This window comes from Chelonoidis abingdonii, chromosome 6 (assembly GCF_003597395.2).
Source record: "Chelonoidis abingdonii isolate Lonesome George chromosome 6, CheloAbing_2.0, whole genome shotgun sequence".
In the NCBI taxonomy this organism is placed as follows: domain Eukaryota; kingdom Metazoa; phylum Chordata; order Testudines; family Testudinidae; genus Chelonoidis; species Chelonoidis abingdonii.
In genome coordinates, this window is record NC_133774.1 from 62,273,301 (window position 1) to 62,289,864 (window position 16,564).

A 16,564-nucleotide genomic window follows, 5' to 3' on the forward strand; every position below is an offset into this window, starting at 1 on the left:
CACTTGAAGACTCAGGGTTACAACAGCTACTCCTGTTGCTATGCTTCCTTTCTGGTGAGAATGGCTGATGGATCCACCAGGATCTACCAGCCCTGTAAGTTCTTCTCCCCCAAACGTAGAGTGGTGCACAGACAAGTTCTCCAAATTCAACCTGGCCCAGGAGTCTGGAAGCCATGGGATCACATGGCAGGGCTGCCCAGGAGCAACAGCCTCTGGGAGCCTTGGCAACTGCCGAATGAAATTGACCTTCAACATGCCATAGCAACAGTTAAACGGACATGAATGTCCATTTCACACAGTAGTTCCTGGTCCAGGGCAGCACATTTTGTTTTGGAAATACCATGTGTTGGAATTTCTAGTTTAAAATAAATTAGGAAACAAGTGGTTTTGACCGATTCAAAACCAAACCAAACTTTGAAAAGTCAAAACTTCTCTGAAACTGAAAGTCACAACTTTCAGTCAGCTGTGCTGCAAATACCTCAAATTCTGCCTAAAATTCTGCAGGACCACATCAGTTTTGCAGAGTCTTCTGAAGCCATGAACAGGATTGAGATGACTGTGGGTTCTATCTGCTTTAAAAAGCTGATTCTTGTGATTTCCTTCCATTTCCTTATGATAAGGATGAAGCTGGCAGAGCTGAGACACCATTGGACATGCATGTGCGTGCTGTCATAAATGAATCGATTACCTTGAACTGTCACCACTGTATGACTCTGCTTTTGCAGAATTCTCTTTTAAAAGCTGATAGTCTGGTCATCAACAGGAACTTTTTTTAAAAAAAAGTTATTTTCAGGCTACAGTAGGTTACATTATCAACCACCTTGACAGTGCCCCTTCCAATCAGTTTTTGGACAGGAGGCTTGCAAGAGGGAATCTGTTTTTTGGGGGTGAGGAATAGGAGTGAGGATCCAATCTCTAAATCAAAGTGTGTCAAAAAAAATATTTTTCGACAAATAATTTCCTTCCAATTTTGCACGCTTCTACACACAGATTTAGCCAATGTGATTTGAACTTATTTATATAATATGCCCTCAAAAATTGGATTGATAATGGAAACATCAACTGACCAACTGTGTGATGTTGGAAGAAAAAGGAAAGATGAAATAGATCTGAACAATGACATAAATCGAAGGTAACATTTAATTGCAGTTTAAAAGTTCAAGAAAGAACAATTCCCCTTGTCTGACATATACAAAGGTATGGGGAAATCAAAATAGGAAGAGGAGTATAAGTGCATAGAAAACCTTCCTTCCACTGTGCACTGGAAAGTGGAGGTGAACATGGAATCACAGAAATGTAGAATTGGAAGGGACCTTGAGAGACTGAGGCAGGACTAAGTATACCTTAGACCATCCCTGACAGGTGTTTGTCTAACCTGTTCTTAAAAACTCTCCAGTGATGGGGTTCCACAACCTCCCTTGGAAGCCTGTTCCAGTGCTTAACTATCCTTATAGTTAGAAAAAACTTTATAATATCTAACCTAAAAACTCCTTTGCTGCAGATCAAGCCCATTAATTCTGGTCCTATTTTCAGTGGCCATGCAGAACTTTATAACAGCCCTCAAAGACTTATCTGGTCTCATACTTTGTCTTCTTTTCTCAAGACTAATCATGCTCAGTGTTTTTTTTCAAACCTTTCCTCATGCGTCAGGTTTTCAATCTTTTTATTGCTCTCTGGATTCTCCAGATTTGTCTACATCTTTCTTAGGGTGATGATGGCTCTAGTCTTCCAAATGAGAAAGGAAACAAATTTATTTTATGAGTAAGAGTTAAACATTCAAACTGGCAATTAAAGTGTTTTATTCAGGCCATTCTGGGACACCAAATACTTAGAGGATCAGATATTCCATAATATTTCATGTTCAATGCTCCTCTAAGTATAATATGTGGTTCCCTTTAGTTATTCTGTTATGAATTTTAATTTAAAGGCAAGGGGACATTTTTGATAATGCATATCTTAAACTTTTCATTAAACTACCAAATTTAAATTCTACCTTTTTGTGCACTCTGACATTTTTGTCTGGCATTTTCATTAATTTTGCGACATACATAAATGTAGCTGAAATGTTAACTGATCAATACTTTGTCTCTCTCGTGTAGCACTAGAGCTCAGTTCCCGAAGGACGACGTAGCAGTACAGAAATTAAATGTGTAAAATATCAAATGTTAATGTTAAACACAGCAGCACTTACTGCATAACGACTGAAAAGGCTAAAACAATTCAAAATGGACAGATGGTAGCACAAATTATCTACAATCACATTTAAAGATTAAAGTTTGTCCTGTAAAATAATTCATTGACTCATGCTGAAGTGTGTCCTTTTACTGATAGCTCAGTTGTCCAATTATTTTTGTGCTCATTACAGTGAGAAATGACACTACTGGAAAGAGACAGTGTACACTCCCCCCTCCCCACATTGCACCCACTGACATCCACAAGAACACAAATGTCTGGTCAAGAGGCTGATGGAAATTAGGCCCAATTTAGTAGACATTACATTGCCTACAGTAGATTAGTCCAAAGAGAAACCTTGCCACTTTTGCATAGTATATGACTGTAGTAGAATTCTTATGCATAAAACATAACGTATTAATTACTGAACTTAAGAAATCTGTTGAAATAATGCTAAAGGTCTGTCTTAAATATAGAAAATCTAGGAAATTTAAAGTGAAGGCTTCTACTCTGTATTCTGCTTACTTCTCTAACATCCAAGCAAAAAGGAAGAACAAGTACAGAAAGAGATCACACATTCTAGGTCTAATACCTAGGCACAACAGGGCCATTTTAGAACTGTAACATTAATTTGACATTATCTTTGTGTTTTGCCTTTAACAGTTGGAAAAGAACAAACATTGGTAGAAGAGTGGGAGAACTTGACAATTTCAAATCTACTGATATTTCAGATCCAAAGGCATATCATTGTAACCAGACAAAAAATTAGTACTAACCTTCTGTAACTGCTGTTCTTCAAGTTGTGTTGCTCATATCCATTCCATGTTAGGTGACTCACAAGCAGTACTCCAGGAGGTTGGCTCAGAGTTCATGGACATACTGACTGCAACACTGCTCTTCCGAACCTGGTCTCATCTCAAACCTATTGAGCGATGGCATACTGGGAAGCAAAGGTACGCACCAATGACCAAGTTACTGCTGTGCAGATGTCTTGGACTGGGACTTGTGCAAGGAGTGCTGCTGAAGAGGCTTGAGCTCTTGTGGACTAAGTGGTTAGGAGAGTCAGAGGTGTGTCATTCGCCTGCTCATATCAAGTCCCAATATAGGTGGAGGAGGAGGAGGAGATCCTCTGAGCTGATACTGGAAGCCCTTTCATCCTTTCTGCTACTGCTACAAAGAGTTGTGTGGATTTGTGAAAGAATTTAGTCCTCTCAATATGAAAGGCAAGGGCACATCTAATGTACAATGAGTGAAGCCACTGCTCCTCAGAGTTCTTGTGAGGCTTTGAGAAGAAGATATGCAGGAAAATAGCACTATGGAATTTTGAAACCACCTTTGGCAGGAAAGCTGGGTGGGAGCACATTGGACCTTGTCCTTGAAGAACACAGTGTATGGCGGTTCTGACATACTGGCCTTGATTTTAGAGACCCTTCTGGCTGAGGTGACCACCACTGAAAGGCAACCTTCCAAGAGATAAGTTGCAGAGGGCATGATGCTAGCGGTTTGAACGGAGGACCCATTAGCCTTGACAGGACCAGGTTTAAATCCCTTGGAGGGATCAGGTTTAAATCCTCACAGATCTGCAGGTCAAGCCTCTCCAGATCCTTGTGAAATCAGATCGTCATCTCATGGGAGAATATTGACCTGTCGTTCACTGGTGGGTGGAAGGATGAGATCGCTGCTGCTTTAGATGGAGCTAGTAGTCCAAGATAGCCTGCAGGGAGAAATGAACTGGAGAGAGCCTTCGCTGGAATGCCCACATCAAGAAGCATTTTCATTTGACCAGGCAGATAGCCCTAGTGGACTGTTTCCTACTGCCTAGCAAGACCCAACGAACTTGCTTTGCATAGGCCTACTCCTCCAGGTTCAGCCATGTAGCATCCACGCCATTAGGTGAAGGGAGGCAGCCTGCCATGGTCTTCCGAGATCAGATCCGGACAGAGTGGCAGCGGAAGAAGGGGTGCTACTGAAAGGACCAGCAGTGTGCCAAACTAGTGTTGCCGCAGCCATGCTGGGGCTATACAAATAACTCTTGCCTTGTCCCGCTTGATATTCAGGACGACCTTGTGAACCGGAGAGATCGGGGAAAAGCATAAAGCCTCTGCAAGAAGGCATCAGAGATGGAGCCTGGACTGTGCCTGCGCAGCGAGCAAAACTGATAGCAGTTCTGGTTCTGCTTGGTCGCAAACAGTCTACGTGGGGAGACCCCCACCTTTGGAAGATGAACCTAGCTATCTCCAAGTAAAAAGACCACTCGTGGTGAGAAGAAAGGAACTGCTAAGGTAATCCATCAGTGCATTCAGGGCTTCTGGAAAATGTGACACCTCTAGGTGGATGGAGTGCTCCACATAGAATTCCCACAGAAGGATGGCCTCCTGATACACAGCTGAGGATAAAGCATCTCACTGTTTGTTGATATAGAACACGGCTGGGTATTGTGTGTCAGAATTTGCACCGCCTTGCCTGAGACCTAGGGAAGGAACACTTGGCAAGCTACACTCTGAGTTCCCTGACATTTTTGTGCAGGGAGAGTTCTTGGGACCATAGGCTCTGAAGCAGTCAAGATGGGCTCCCCAACCTACGTCTGACTCATCTGAAACTAAGGACACTGATAGTTGAGGGGCAACAGAGGGCACCCCTATCATTACCAATCTCAGGTCTGTCCACAAGTCCATGGAACGAAGGACCAGAGGGAGGAACAGTGAGCACAGAGACTAAGTGGTGTCTGTTTGTGGGGTAAACTGATGCCAGCCACATCTGTAGGGGCCTGAGATTCAGCCTTGCATGCTGGATCATGAAAGTACATGCAGTCATGTGCCCCAGTAGCTTGAGGCAAACTTGAGCAGCTGTAATTGGGTCTACCATGACCTTGGTTATCCAGTCTGACATAGTCTGAAATTGGGCCTTCAGAAAGAAGGCTCTGTCCTGGATTGAGTCAAGCATTTCCCCATTAAATTCTATTATCTGAATTGGGACAAGAGTCAACTTTTGAGTGTTTATCAGCAGACCCAGTGCTTAGAAGGTGGCACCAGGTTTACTGCTACCCATTTGAGGAGGTCCTGATGGGCAATGAAGTTATTCTGTGGAAGCAGGCTACAGGTTCCTGCTATAGCCTCATCTGGGGAGAAGGAGGAGAAGGAGTCTTACACCAGAGGAGGGGCTCCTTCCTCTTCCTCAGCCTTAATGTCCACAGGAGCCATATCCTTTACGTCGGTACTGGAGTCAGGGTCTGGTGCCGAGCGGGAAGGAGCAGTAACTCGCTTCTTGGAAACCACTGAGTGAGAACGATGGGAGGAAGATCCAGTACTGGGAGAAACCCCAGAGGTTCCAATAAAGCCACCGTATTGGCCAGTGACCTGCTGGCCAGTGCCGGTGCAGGGACTGGCACCAAAATCCCATGGCGAATAGGGTGGGAACTCGTGGTGACCCTGAGGTTATGCATAGGATTCCCCTTCAGACTCAGAAGAGGAGCCCTCTCTTGGAGACCACAGTGGAGCGATACCCACCTCTTCCTCCATGTGGAGCCAGTGGTATGGGGACTGGCGGCAGACTGAGAGGCAAGCAGGCCCTACTCATGTCATCCTGACCATCTCCAAGGGTACCATGGAGCTCAAAGCTCCTTGTTCCTTTCTGTTTCTCGTAATCAGAGCTGGCATTGGAGTTGGGGGAGGGGGTATCAGGGGAGATAGTAAATCCCTGGATGCTTGAAAAGACTCCGGAGTCAATGGGATAGTCAGATTGCTGGTGCCACAGTGACTTCCAGATGTCGAGGAAGGTACTGCACTGAACTCAATGCTCTAGGCGGAGTCAACGGTGCCATCATGGGGCCGGGAGTGGAAGAGTGGCTCAGCATGGGTCTCACTGCATTGCTTTCCCCTAGCTTGTCCTTTTGGTGCACCAGCGACTACCCTCTGTTGGTGTGTACAGGGAGATTTTGGCAAACCAGTAAAGTGCCTGAAACCACAGTCTCAGCTTGACCAAGGCAGGAGGGGAGGGGGTCCTTCCTGATAAGAATTGTGTTGAAGTTGCTGATACATGCATTTTAGAAGAGCAGGATGTGCCCCAGGAATATCTATTGGGGCCTCAAGGCTGCAAACTCTGGAAAAATCTACACCTGTTTAATCAATAATCAGAAGGAACCTCTTGCTTGACCATTGAAACTGCTTACTTAACAAGTTTTCTTTACGGCACATGTCATTCTATTACTAATGTATAAATAAGGGGAAACAGTTTAGGTAGTTGGACTCTTTTGGGACTCGTTTGGACTCTCTCTCTAGATACATCTTGTAGTCCTCCCCGGCAGACGGAAGATTTGGCCACCTGAAGCCTGCTGCTGTGTCATTCGAGAGCCACACTCAGCTTTGATAATTATCAAGGGTTGGGGGTGTTTTACACACATCTGCAACAGGTTAGTAAGTGCTGGAGACTAAGTAAAGTTTAGCTTTAAGTGAAAGCACTCTTGTGCTGTCCTGTTTCTGCCAGCCATTCATCAGTCGGATGGCTGTGTCTCCCCTGATTTATTTCCTGACGCCACCTCACACAGAGTAAAAGTTGCCAAGAGCTTTGGATTGAAAGAACCCTGGGTAACAGGCGCACTGCTTTTTGTGTTTCTTCCTCAGCAGCAGAGATGGTGAACAGTTTCCAGAAGACCTCGGTGCCGGAGGAGCACTTCACATCAATGCCGAAGTGCTTGGTGCCGAATCGGAGCAGTTCGGCTGAGGTGGATCTGATGGTGGCTTCCATGAGGATGGCCTTCAACCTGATGTCTCAATCTTTTTTAGTGTGTGTCTAAAGTCCATACAGATCTGGCACTTGTCCCTCATCTGAACACTTCTAGCAGCTAGAGAGTGTGTCGCTCATAGGCATAGGTTTGCCGGAGGAGGCATGAAATTTGAAGCCCAGAGACCAAGGCATGCTCTCCTGGGGTGAAGATGTCCCTTGACGACAGTGATATTTACACTAAATATATAGACCAACACTAATTACAACAACAATATAGACTAAACTATGATAAACTAAGAGAGTCCAAAAACCACTGGGAAGAAGTCTTGCCGAAGCAAGAAGGGTCGTTCCAGCAACCATCACAGGCGGTAAGAAGGAACTGAGAGGGTGCGTGGCCGGCAGCACCTCTTCTACCAGCACATGAGCATGCGGCTCTAGAGGGAGCTAGGGCTGGCCCGACAGATACCACTGAGAGAAAAATTTCTGGCATCAGTGCACTTGGCGCACACACGCACCTAACAAGGAATGGACTTAAGCAAGCACTTGAAGAAATTTATTTTTGTATCAGTTGCTTATACATAAATGGGATATTCAGAGGCACTGCCTTATTAATTTAAATGCTACATTTTTGAATAAGAGCTCGTTTTGTCTGCTCAAAAATAAAGTGTCCCTCCAGTACTGTTATATTTATTGTGACATATTGAGGCGGCACGGCTAAAAAAACAAGAGTGAGCTAAATCCCTGTACTCTCATTGAAAATAATGGTACTCAAAAGCGAAACAGAGACTTGGAAAACATTTAGTATAGGTGTTGCATGAGCCAGAATGCCTCAAGCTTGACTTTCAGATCCCAGACTGAATTTGTAAAACTGGGAGTTAGATAAAATGTATTCTTACTTACAAACTGAGCAAATATTATTGGATGTGGAGGATAAGCAAACAGAAAGCATCGACTGAAAACTTTTGAATTCTCTGAAATGAGTATTATGGCTGATAAATTTTTAAGTGTTTACTGTTAAACCTACTGACTTTGAAAAGTGCCCCAGTGAATACTTCAATGTGCAAAAAGCCCAGAGTGAATACCCATAGTTTATTATAGCATTATAATATTAATTAAGAGTCCGCATGTGTTTCCATTCTAAAGTCTATTTCTCAGTGGTGCACCTTTAACTTCATAGTTAAATGTTCTGACTCCATTTCTAAATTTGTGAAAGCTGAGCTAGTCCTCTGCGAGCAAGACAGAGGGGGAGTGTTGGGGGAAGGAGGAGGAGAAGGTGGAAAGAATGAGTATGTGTAATTTTTTTTTAAACTTTTGGTTATTCAAACAAGATGTTTCTGGATTATGATGTGAAAAATCATACCTACAGAATTTCACTTTTTTAAAATTGTTCTGAATCTTTATTTTAACCCCATCTATCAAACACAGCTTGGTCCAGAAACTCCATGTTGGGTTTTTGCTGTTGGCTTTATGGGAAAGGCTGAATGTTAATTTTAAACTTTTATTATAAAACATGGAGCTGGGAACCTGGAAAACCCTATTTTTAATCCCTGTTGTGATACTGACTCATTCTATGATCTTTGAAGTCCTCTAAGGGCTATGGTTTGCAAAGGATTTTGAAGCTGCAAAGTGATATATATCAGGTAAGAATTATTATAAAATTGATTTCCAAAGGGAATGTTGAATTCTGGCACAACCTTAGCACAAGACAACACAATACTGCCAACTGAAATGAGTCATGCTTTCACAAGGCAGTGCAAGATTTTGCAGGGACCCAGGGAAGCTGTGAAAATCCCAGCCACCATCTTGAAATGAAAACTCCACAGCCCTGCAATCCCTTTTTGAAGTTCTCACAGATTTGGTTTAAGTAACAAATGTCTATTTTATGATAGGCAACATTACAAATGCTTTTTGAAATTGAGGGAGAAAAAAGCTTTAAATGCTTCACAAAAACCCATAGGGACTTGCTCCTCAGAAAGAGAGACTCCAAAATAGCCATAGCTGATCCCCTCATCTGCAGGGCAGGCAGGACCACAACACATTTAAAGTCACAACACCGAAATTGGTACAGCTTATCAACAACTGTTCCTAAATTCAATCTAATTATGAACCAATTCTCTTCTGTGCAGAAGAAAGAGTCATGTTGGTGAATAGAAAAGAAAGTATATTGCTAAAATAACCAGAAATATGTTTTTACTGTAATTTACAATAGCTAGTGTTAAAAAGTATATTTATTATGGCACTAAAATAAAAGATCTGTATTTATCTATTCTCAGCTGCTTGTTAAGATTTCTTCTGGTCGTACAGAATTTGTTATGTTACGATTTAATGGTGACGGCAGTGAACCATGAGAAAGACTTGCAAGTGAAGTAGACTCTAGCAATGACCCACAAAGCAGGATACCACTCCACTTTCCTGTCTTCTACTGATATTAAAAGGGAGTTCCATGTCAAAAGGAGAACTGAACAAATGTGTATGGATTAATTCTAATAGCAATACAACTAGTACAAAATGCTGCAGCACGGCTCCTCTGCAACACAAGCTACTGTGAGCATATCAAACCTGTCCTCCATTCTCTACACTGGCTTTCCATAGAATTGCAAATCAAGTTCAAGCTTTTGGTCCTTATTTTCAAAGCGCTCCATTTCCTGTGCCGACAGTACCTAACAGACTGTCTAAAGGACAAAGACAGTAGTCAACAACTTTGCTTCTGTGGCACAATGGAACTCTCAACAGTAGGAGTAAAGCTTATCTGTGCAGGAGACAGGACCGCAGAACAGAGGTGGTCTGAGACTATGTAATGAACAACCCCAAGAACTAAGAATCATCATAAACATGCTTTTGCTCCAAGTGCAAGACACGTTTATTTGACCTTGACATCTCTAATGTAAACCCTTGGCAGCAGGCATACTTGCAGGCAATGAATGTATGAATGAATAAAAACAACAAAAACTTGTATCAACACAAGACACTCCACTGCACACACCTCCCTTTAAGGAGAGGATGAGACACATGACAGATATGATCATGATACTTAACGCACTACTGGAGAGGGATCAGTTACTATGACAACAAATGGGGTATAAGAACTTACATTGGATAGGACAGAGCCTTATGGAGAAATGTGCATTATCCTAACCAAGTTTTATCATTTTGGACTCTGAAACAATGAAGTACTAAAAAGAACATTTAAATTATTTTAGATAGCAGGATAAGCCAAAAACAGCCAAGGAGTTCAAAGTCAGACTGACCATTTGTGCTACAATCACATCTTGGGGCACAGCTGAAGCGCCCTCCACCTCTGGTAGAAGCTGCAACCAAGGAAGAATTCACCTTCCAGTGTAGTGGTACTGCTGCTGTCCTCTGCCAGGAAATAACTTTAAATTTTAGCCATCGTATGAAAGGAGCCCTGCTAGCAGGTGCTCTCTGGAAGATACATTAATTCAGTGCAGCTCCAAGATGCCACAACCAGCTCTTCCCACTTTGTGAGTTGCAACACATGGCTCCAAGACCCTCAAAAAAGTGTGAGAGCACACGACTATTGCTACAGCTGGTCCTCCCACCAGCAGAACCCAATCAGTGAATCTGGCCACCTATTGGTAGCTCATGTACTGTAAAATGAAAACTAACAAAAAAAGCACATTAATTGTGTCTCCTTAATAAATGTTGAGTTTTAACTTGGTATTTTCCAGTTTTGACAAACCTGAGTAAGTTTCATGGGATAACTAGATGTAGAACTGTGGCCAGAATTTGATATCTGGTGATTTTTACAAATTGCAATTTAACTGGCTGTTCACATTTTATCTAAGTAAGTGTTATTGGTGTTTAGGGATGCTCACTTTTAAAAAAACAAATTTTAAAAGTATAATTTTTTGTTAAAAAATGAAGGAGCTAATCCCATTGTTAATGTATATTTCATATTGGTGAGGTGTACTAAAAATTCTCATGAAAGCTTTGCCACCTCACTGTTTTGATCCATTTTTATTTCAAAGTACCAAAAAGCATTAAAAACAATTTACAGACTAATTGTGCCACATTCAGCAAATTGAACAAATTGAAGTCAATGGGGCTATTTGTGAGGGTAAGACGACTAGGGGCCGGTCCACAGTTTACCAAACAATATCACAAACTAGTTTTATTTAGAGAAGTGCAAATTTTAGTATAAACTATGTAAGCTTTTCCTTCTTTGCACCTATGGAATTTTAAAATTAAATTGTCTTTGAAATGTAAATTTAAAAAAATGTTCCATGACTGAGACACCTGGGTACAGTAGGTCCAATTTCAGCCAGAAGTAAATGCGTACAGCCATTCTGAGGACTTGATTTTAACATGGCAACTTTGCCATTAACTTTAACTGTAGTTACACAAACACACAACTATGATTACTAAAGGTAATTAATAATTATATGAAGTGTTACAGGATGATCATACCACAAAAGCAGCCAGACTCCTTTGCGGTGAATCCCAGTCAAAGCAACTGTTAACATAATAGATAGCATTTATGAGCACCATGACACAATGCTTCATGCGGATAAAATTCCTTAACAGCAGCTGTGGGAAAGATGAAAATATATTCAGAAAAAACAAGACTTCAAACTATCAAGAGAGCCTACAACATCTTCAAGCTCATTCTCATTAAAGCAAGTTAGTAAAGTTGAAAGAATATGTCAAGTTATTTAGTTAACAGATCTAGAATAATATTAGTATTTACTGAAGAATGGGAAGGAGAAGCGAATCCAGACAGTTATACAAGCCAGTTTATCACCTGTTGAACTTAATTCTAATGTTTATAATTTTGAATGACATACAAATGTTTGTGTTTCTCCCAGGCATTTTAGATATATTTTTTAAACAATATAATAAACAAGAACATGAAACATAATTTGCAAAAATTCAAGCATTATTTGGTCAATGAAATTTGGGAGTTCTATTAAATATGTTGACAACATTTTTCAAAATTGGGTACCTAAATTTACGTTCTGTAGTCTATATTTAGACACCCAAGTAAATGGCATGACTTTTCAAAAGTGCTGAGCATTCAGTAGCTCCCAATGAGTTCAATGTTTTGAAAATCTTGGCCTTTGTTTTGAAATTTGTGTTGTGGGCCATTGTGCACAAATTGTGCAAAATTATAGCTCTAATCAAACAGATCACCTATTTCAGTGCATCCAATTTTTTCTCCTTTGCTTTACAATATCTTGCTATAGTTGCTTTTGCAGTCATCATGTATTTTATAGCATTTATCACTGTAATCTTAACCATAAGAGGTCTTATTCTTATCTGCACAAAACTGAGTCATAAGGAGATACAGTTTCAATTCAGGGAGAAAACTCTTTAAATTACCTAAAATGATAATGAGACCTAATTTATAAGAGTGCTGAATGTAATAATGCATCATTTAATTTAAGTTTAGGATTAACACATTAAATTCATCTGTGAAAGTAAAATCGCACCGTTCATCAGGAAATTTAGACATTTTAAAATACTACTGTATCTACCATTAATTCAAGATTTCCTTCCGTAATTTTTGAATAGTCCTTTTCTTTTATATGATGTATTATATTATAAGCTAATATCCTAAAACTAAAAGAGGGTATTTAAAGTTTATTGCCAACTGCAAGCAAGTACAATAAGCATCATTTTCTGTTATGAAAGTGGGGAGAACAGCAAATCTTGAATAAAAGGCCTTCTTGTTTGTTTGCTGTAATAATGGGGAAAAAATGCAGCTCTAGAAACTGCTTTCCTTACAATAGTGAAGAATGACTGTATTTTGCCCTTTACAATTTCTTCAGTGAAATACAATGGACAATGCATATATAATTCATGTGGCAGATATTGCAAATCATATTAATGTTTATGAAGGGTCATTAGTACTTGAATAGAGTAGGATCTGACAAAATAAAATTGTTTAAAATGTTCCCCTTTCCCACTACAGAAAACCCTCTACTCCTCACAGCCCAACCAAATACCCCATAACTAAAATACAGTACTGTGGAAAATAAAATATATATATCAAATATAACTTAGTACAAAAACATAAGATGTGCCTTTACAATAATTATTACCAGAAAATATTGTAACCCTAGGAGATAAAAATATTTGAAAAGGAAAAGGGGACACAGTTTTCCCAATCAGATGGCCCTGAAAAGTTATAGATTATTTGATTTTGGTAGTCTCATTTGAGATGCTAATAAAGCACAACATTTCAAACCTAACTAAGAGAATGTTAACACATTCATTACCCCCAAACAAAATGGATTTCTTTCAGATCAAAGTTAACAGCATACATTTGTGCTAGACTTAGCTTACATCCACATGTGCTATAACTTGATACGTGTGGACACACTGATGATTTCAATTGTGTTCTCATACACACATTTCACAGAAACTGAATTGCAATTTACAATGAACTGATATAATAATTATATATTTATTTTTCTCTCTTCTTGAATCTCATAATTTAGTTAAACAGATAATGGAAATGTTATTCTTTTCCCCCCACTGAAGTTTGACATGAGGTGTCTAGAAGCTTACACCTGATATTAAGTCTCTGCAAAAGGATTAGTCTTTTCTTACGCTTTACCTGTTTAGACAGTCTGTTTTCCTCTTCAATGTACTTCTGTTCTTTGGGCATTAATGTTCGTATGCTGGCTTTCACCTATACATCAAAATACGTGTCAGAGTTATAGGCTTACTTAATACTCACTAATAATACAGACTTCAATTTGCAATAATTATTAAGTTTCAAAGTCATAGCTGCCAAGCCCATAAAATATAAATGTATACACAGGCACAAATTTCTGTTTCTTACATTAGCAGCAATAGCAGCAGCAGCAGCAGCAGCAGCACAGTAACAAAAAGAGTGGGTGTGCCAGCCCAGTGGCAGAAGAGTATTCTGTAGCATACATCAAGGTTTAGAGAAAATGAGGATGACAGAAATTCTCTACAAATCAGGAACAAAAGCTTTCATGAAACTGAACTCTTTAGCAATACAAAAAAGCCAAAGCTAAGACTTACAGCATTAAAAATCACATCTATTTCAAGATAGATGACCCCCTTTGTTGGCCCTGTCAGCTGCTTGTTTTTCAAAACGTAGGCTTTCTGTTCACCATTTTGAATCTGCGGGAAAAGGACATGACAGCCGTCTGTCTCGCGGTCTCCACTGAATACACTTCCTCAGTAACCTTTGACCCCCAGCTGCTGAAACTGACAGAGAACCCAAAACAACTGTGGCAATTCTGACAAGTACCTGTTCATTACCAGGACCAAGTCTGTCAGGAAAAATTAACTATCATGGGATTCAACATGGCCGTGAATTGAGTATGTTAAAAATTTTAGTGTTCTTATTACAGACCTTGGTTGAGAAATGACAGACAGAGCTGAGATTTTTTATGTTTTCCTTGAGCAAAAGAAATACAGAGCAATATGTCAGGTGAATGAAACTTACAGACAGCAACGGTATAGCAACTTTGCCCAGAAAGTCAGCACTCCGATCTCTATCTTCGTCATAAACTGTCACTTCAAGAACTGAGTGGATATCTTTAATATTGCTATTCAGGAAAAAAAAACACACACAGAGGAGGGGACAGGACGGGGAGAGAAATGTCACAGATATTAATGGTTACCAAGGACAAAAACATAATAAAGTTTTCAAAAAGCAAGTAATATGTATATTTTTAAAAAGTATCCAGAGAACAAAACTTAGGTAAATGAAAAGCCCCTGAATGCAGGAAAACCCCACTTTTGGTCACTTCATAGGCAGCATGGCAGTTCTGCTATTTGCACGACCTTACGCCATTAGACATGAGTCTTTAAATCTTCTACCTGGTGTGTGCAGTGCAAGAGTTTCAATGAAAGGCAGTGCTGAGTAGCACTAAGGGATTTACAGATACAGACAGCAGATCTGATCACCATAAAAGACTATCCTTAAAATATTACAGTCCTTGAGATAATTTCAAATGGCATCCTCTTTGATATCTGTAGCTCTCTATATGAAAATAAATAATAATGAACTAGCTGAGCAGATCTTTGGGCTCAGAATGAGACCTCTACTTCCAAAATTCCAGTTTAATCAAAACTATGCAATAGCCACACTAAAAAGAAATTTGGAAAGATGTATACAAAGCATATAACATTATTCAGCATTTTATAGTATTTCAGCTACTAGATATTAAATATTCCATTACCATGCATAGCAGATGGCACTGTATGTTGTAAAATCTTATGCGAGTTATTCAGATTTTTGGTTTGGAAAAAGAAACAAAAGTTGTTTGTTCTTTAATTCATGTTTTCTCGGTAAGCAATTTGATCAAAGGAAAATAATTCAACTTGAGTAAAACACACACACACACAGGAAATTTCTTTTTAAAGGCAAAATCAATCATCAAATTTGAGACTATCCCAAACAATTGATACAATTATACATATTACAGAAGATCCTGTGAAGATCCTCCTTGACGACTGTAGGAGTTTTTCGATTTGATTTCTGAACAGTCTTTTGTCCTTTACAAAAATGTCTGATTCCTCTTTCAGAGGACACAGTCAGGCAGTGGAGGTTGATTAGTTACTGATTCTCTTAGCATTAATTACAAAAATTAATGAAGAATTTAGCACATTTTTACAGATCTATAAATGAGAACTTCTGAGGAAGCTACCGAGAAGTACAACCGTAGGATTTTTCTTTTGTTCTGTGTTCATTACTGAGGTCCCATCACAGAGGAAGGGGAGCAGCGATCTATAGATCCTGTAGCATAGGTTGTAAAGAGACGACTGACCCATTTTAAGAACAATGGGGAAATTAAATTAGAGGTTGTTTTTGGATCAAGAGTAATACTTAATATTCTCATTTATGGCTAAAGTTTCTAGTGGGCTTTAGAATGGATTGTTTGGTGATTTCAGATTTCTGACCCATTTTCTCCTCATTGGTGCCCTGCTGCACTCAGGGAGAAACAAAGTATCCAAAAAAGAAATAAACAAGGTAACACTTCATTCTTGGAAGAAAAATTCTGCTCTGAATTTGTTAAAACTTTTTATTGTTTTCACAACAATAGAGAAATAAAAACAATGTGCACCATTTCCTCCACAAAATGAATGTTTCAGATACTGCAATTTATCCAATAGAGGCACTTCACGAGTATGATACAGAATACTGTTGTGACACGGTCATTTAACAAAATGAGAGAAAAAATAAGTGTATTTTACATTTCTTCAAACAGTTAACTAATGTTTTATAATTATATTTTATAAAGTTCATGAGCATCAACCTATTGCCTCATTTCCAAACTCTAGGCCCTCGTCCTGTGACATCAACTATCACTAAAACTAGTGGGAATTTAGAACGCACAGCACTTAACCCTTAGCACCTCATAGGAATGAGACTTCTTTTCTCAGCATCAAAGTGATTTAATCTTCATTTATTTGAAAACATATTTTGTTATCCTCAACTGAATTACTTTTCAATGAATTATTTGATTTAAAAAATAACCGGTGTTCTAACTCTATCTTCCTAGTTTAGCAGTAAGTAGCTCTGATTTTAAAAAACTTACAATGTGAAGACTTTGTTCCATTCAGGGTTGAGATTCTTGTAGACTGTATGTGTCAGCAGTCTGTCATTGTTCAACTCAACTACACAAAATGGGTCACTTTTACCTAGAGAGAGAGAGAGAGAGAATAA

The 16,564-nt window shown here is 39.6% G+C and overlaps 1 protein-coding gene across 8 annotated transcripts in view; it reads right to left on the reverse strand.

The window, feature by feature from the left end:
• Positions 1–16,564, reverse strand: part of MCTP1 (multiple C2 and transmembrane domain containing 1) — a 505,482-nt gene that overhangs the window by 192,995 nt on the left and 295,923 nt on the right. For all 8 annotated transcript variants that reach the window (XR_012656107.1, XR_012656106.1, XR_012656105.1 and 5 more), the window contains 5 exons: positions 16,437–16,539; positions 14,339–14,441; positions 13,909–14,010; positions 13,475–13,549; positions 11,323–11,442 (listed from right to left, as the gene is read on the reverse strand). Coding sequence is in view for 5 of the 8 variants with exons in the window: in XM_075067094.1 (XP_074923195.1) it covers positions 11,323–11,442; positions 13,475–13,549; positions 13,909–14,010; positions 14,339–14,441; positions 16,437–16,539 (503 nt within the window). In the remaining 3 variants the exon portion in view is untranslated. The remainder of the gene's footprint in view (positions 1–11,322; positions 11,443–13,474; positions 13,550–13,908; positions 14,011–14,338; positions 14,442–16,436; positions 16,540–16,564) is intronic.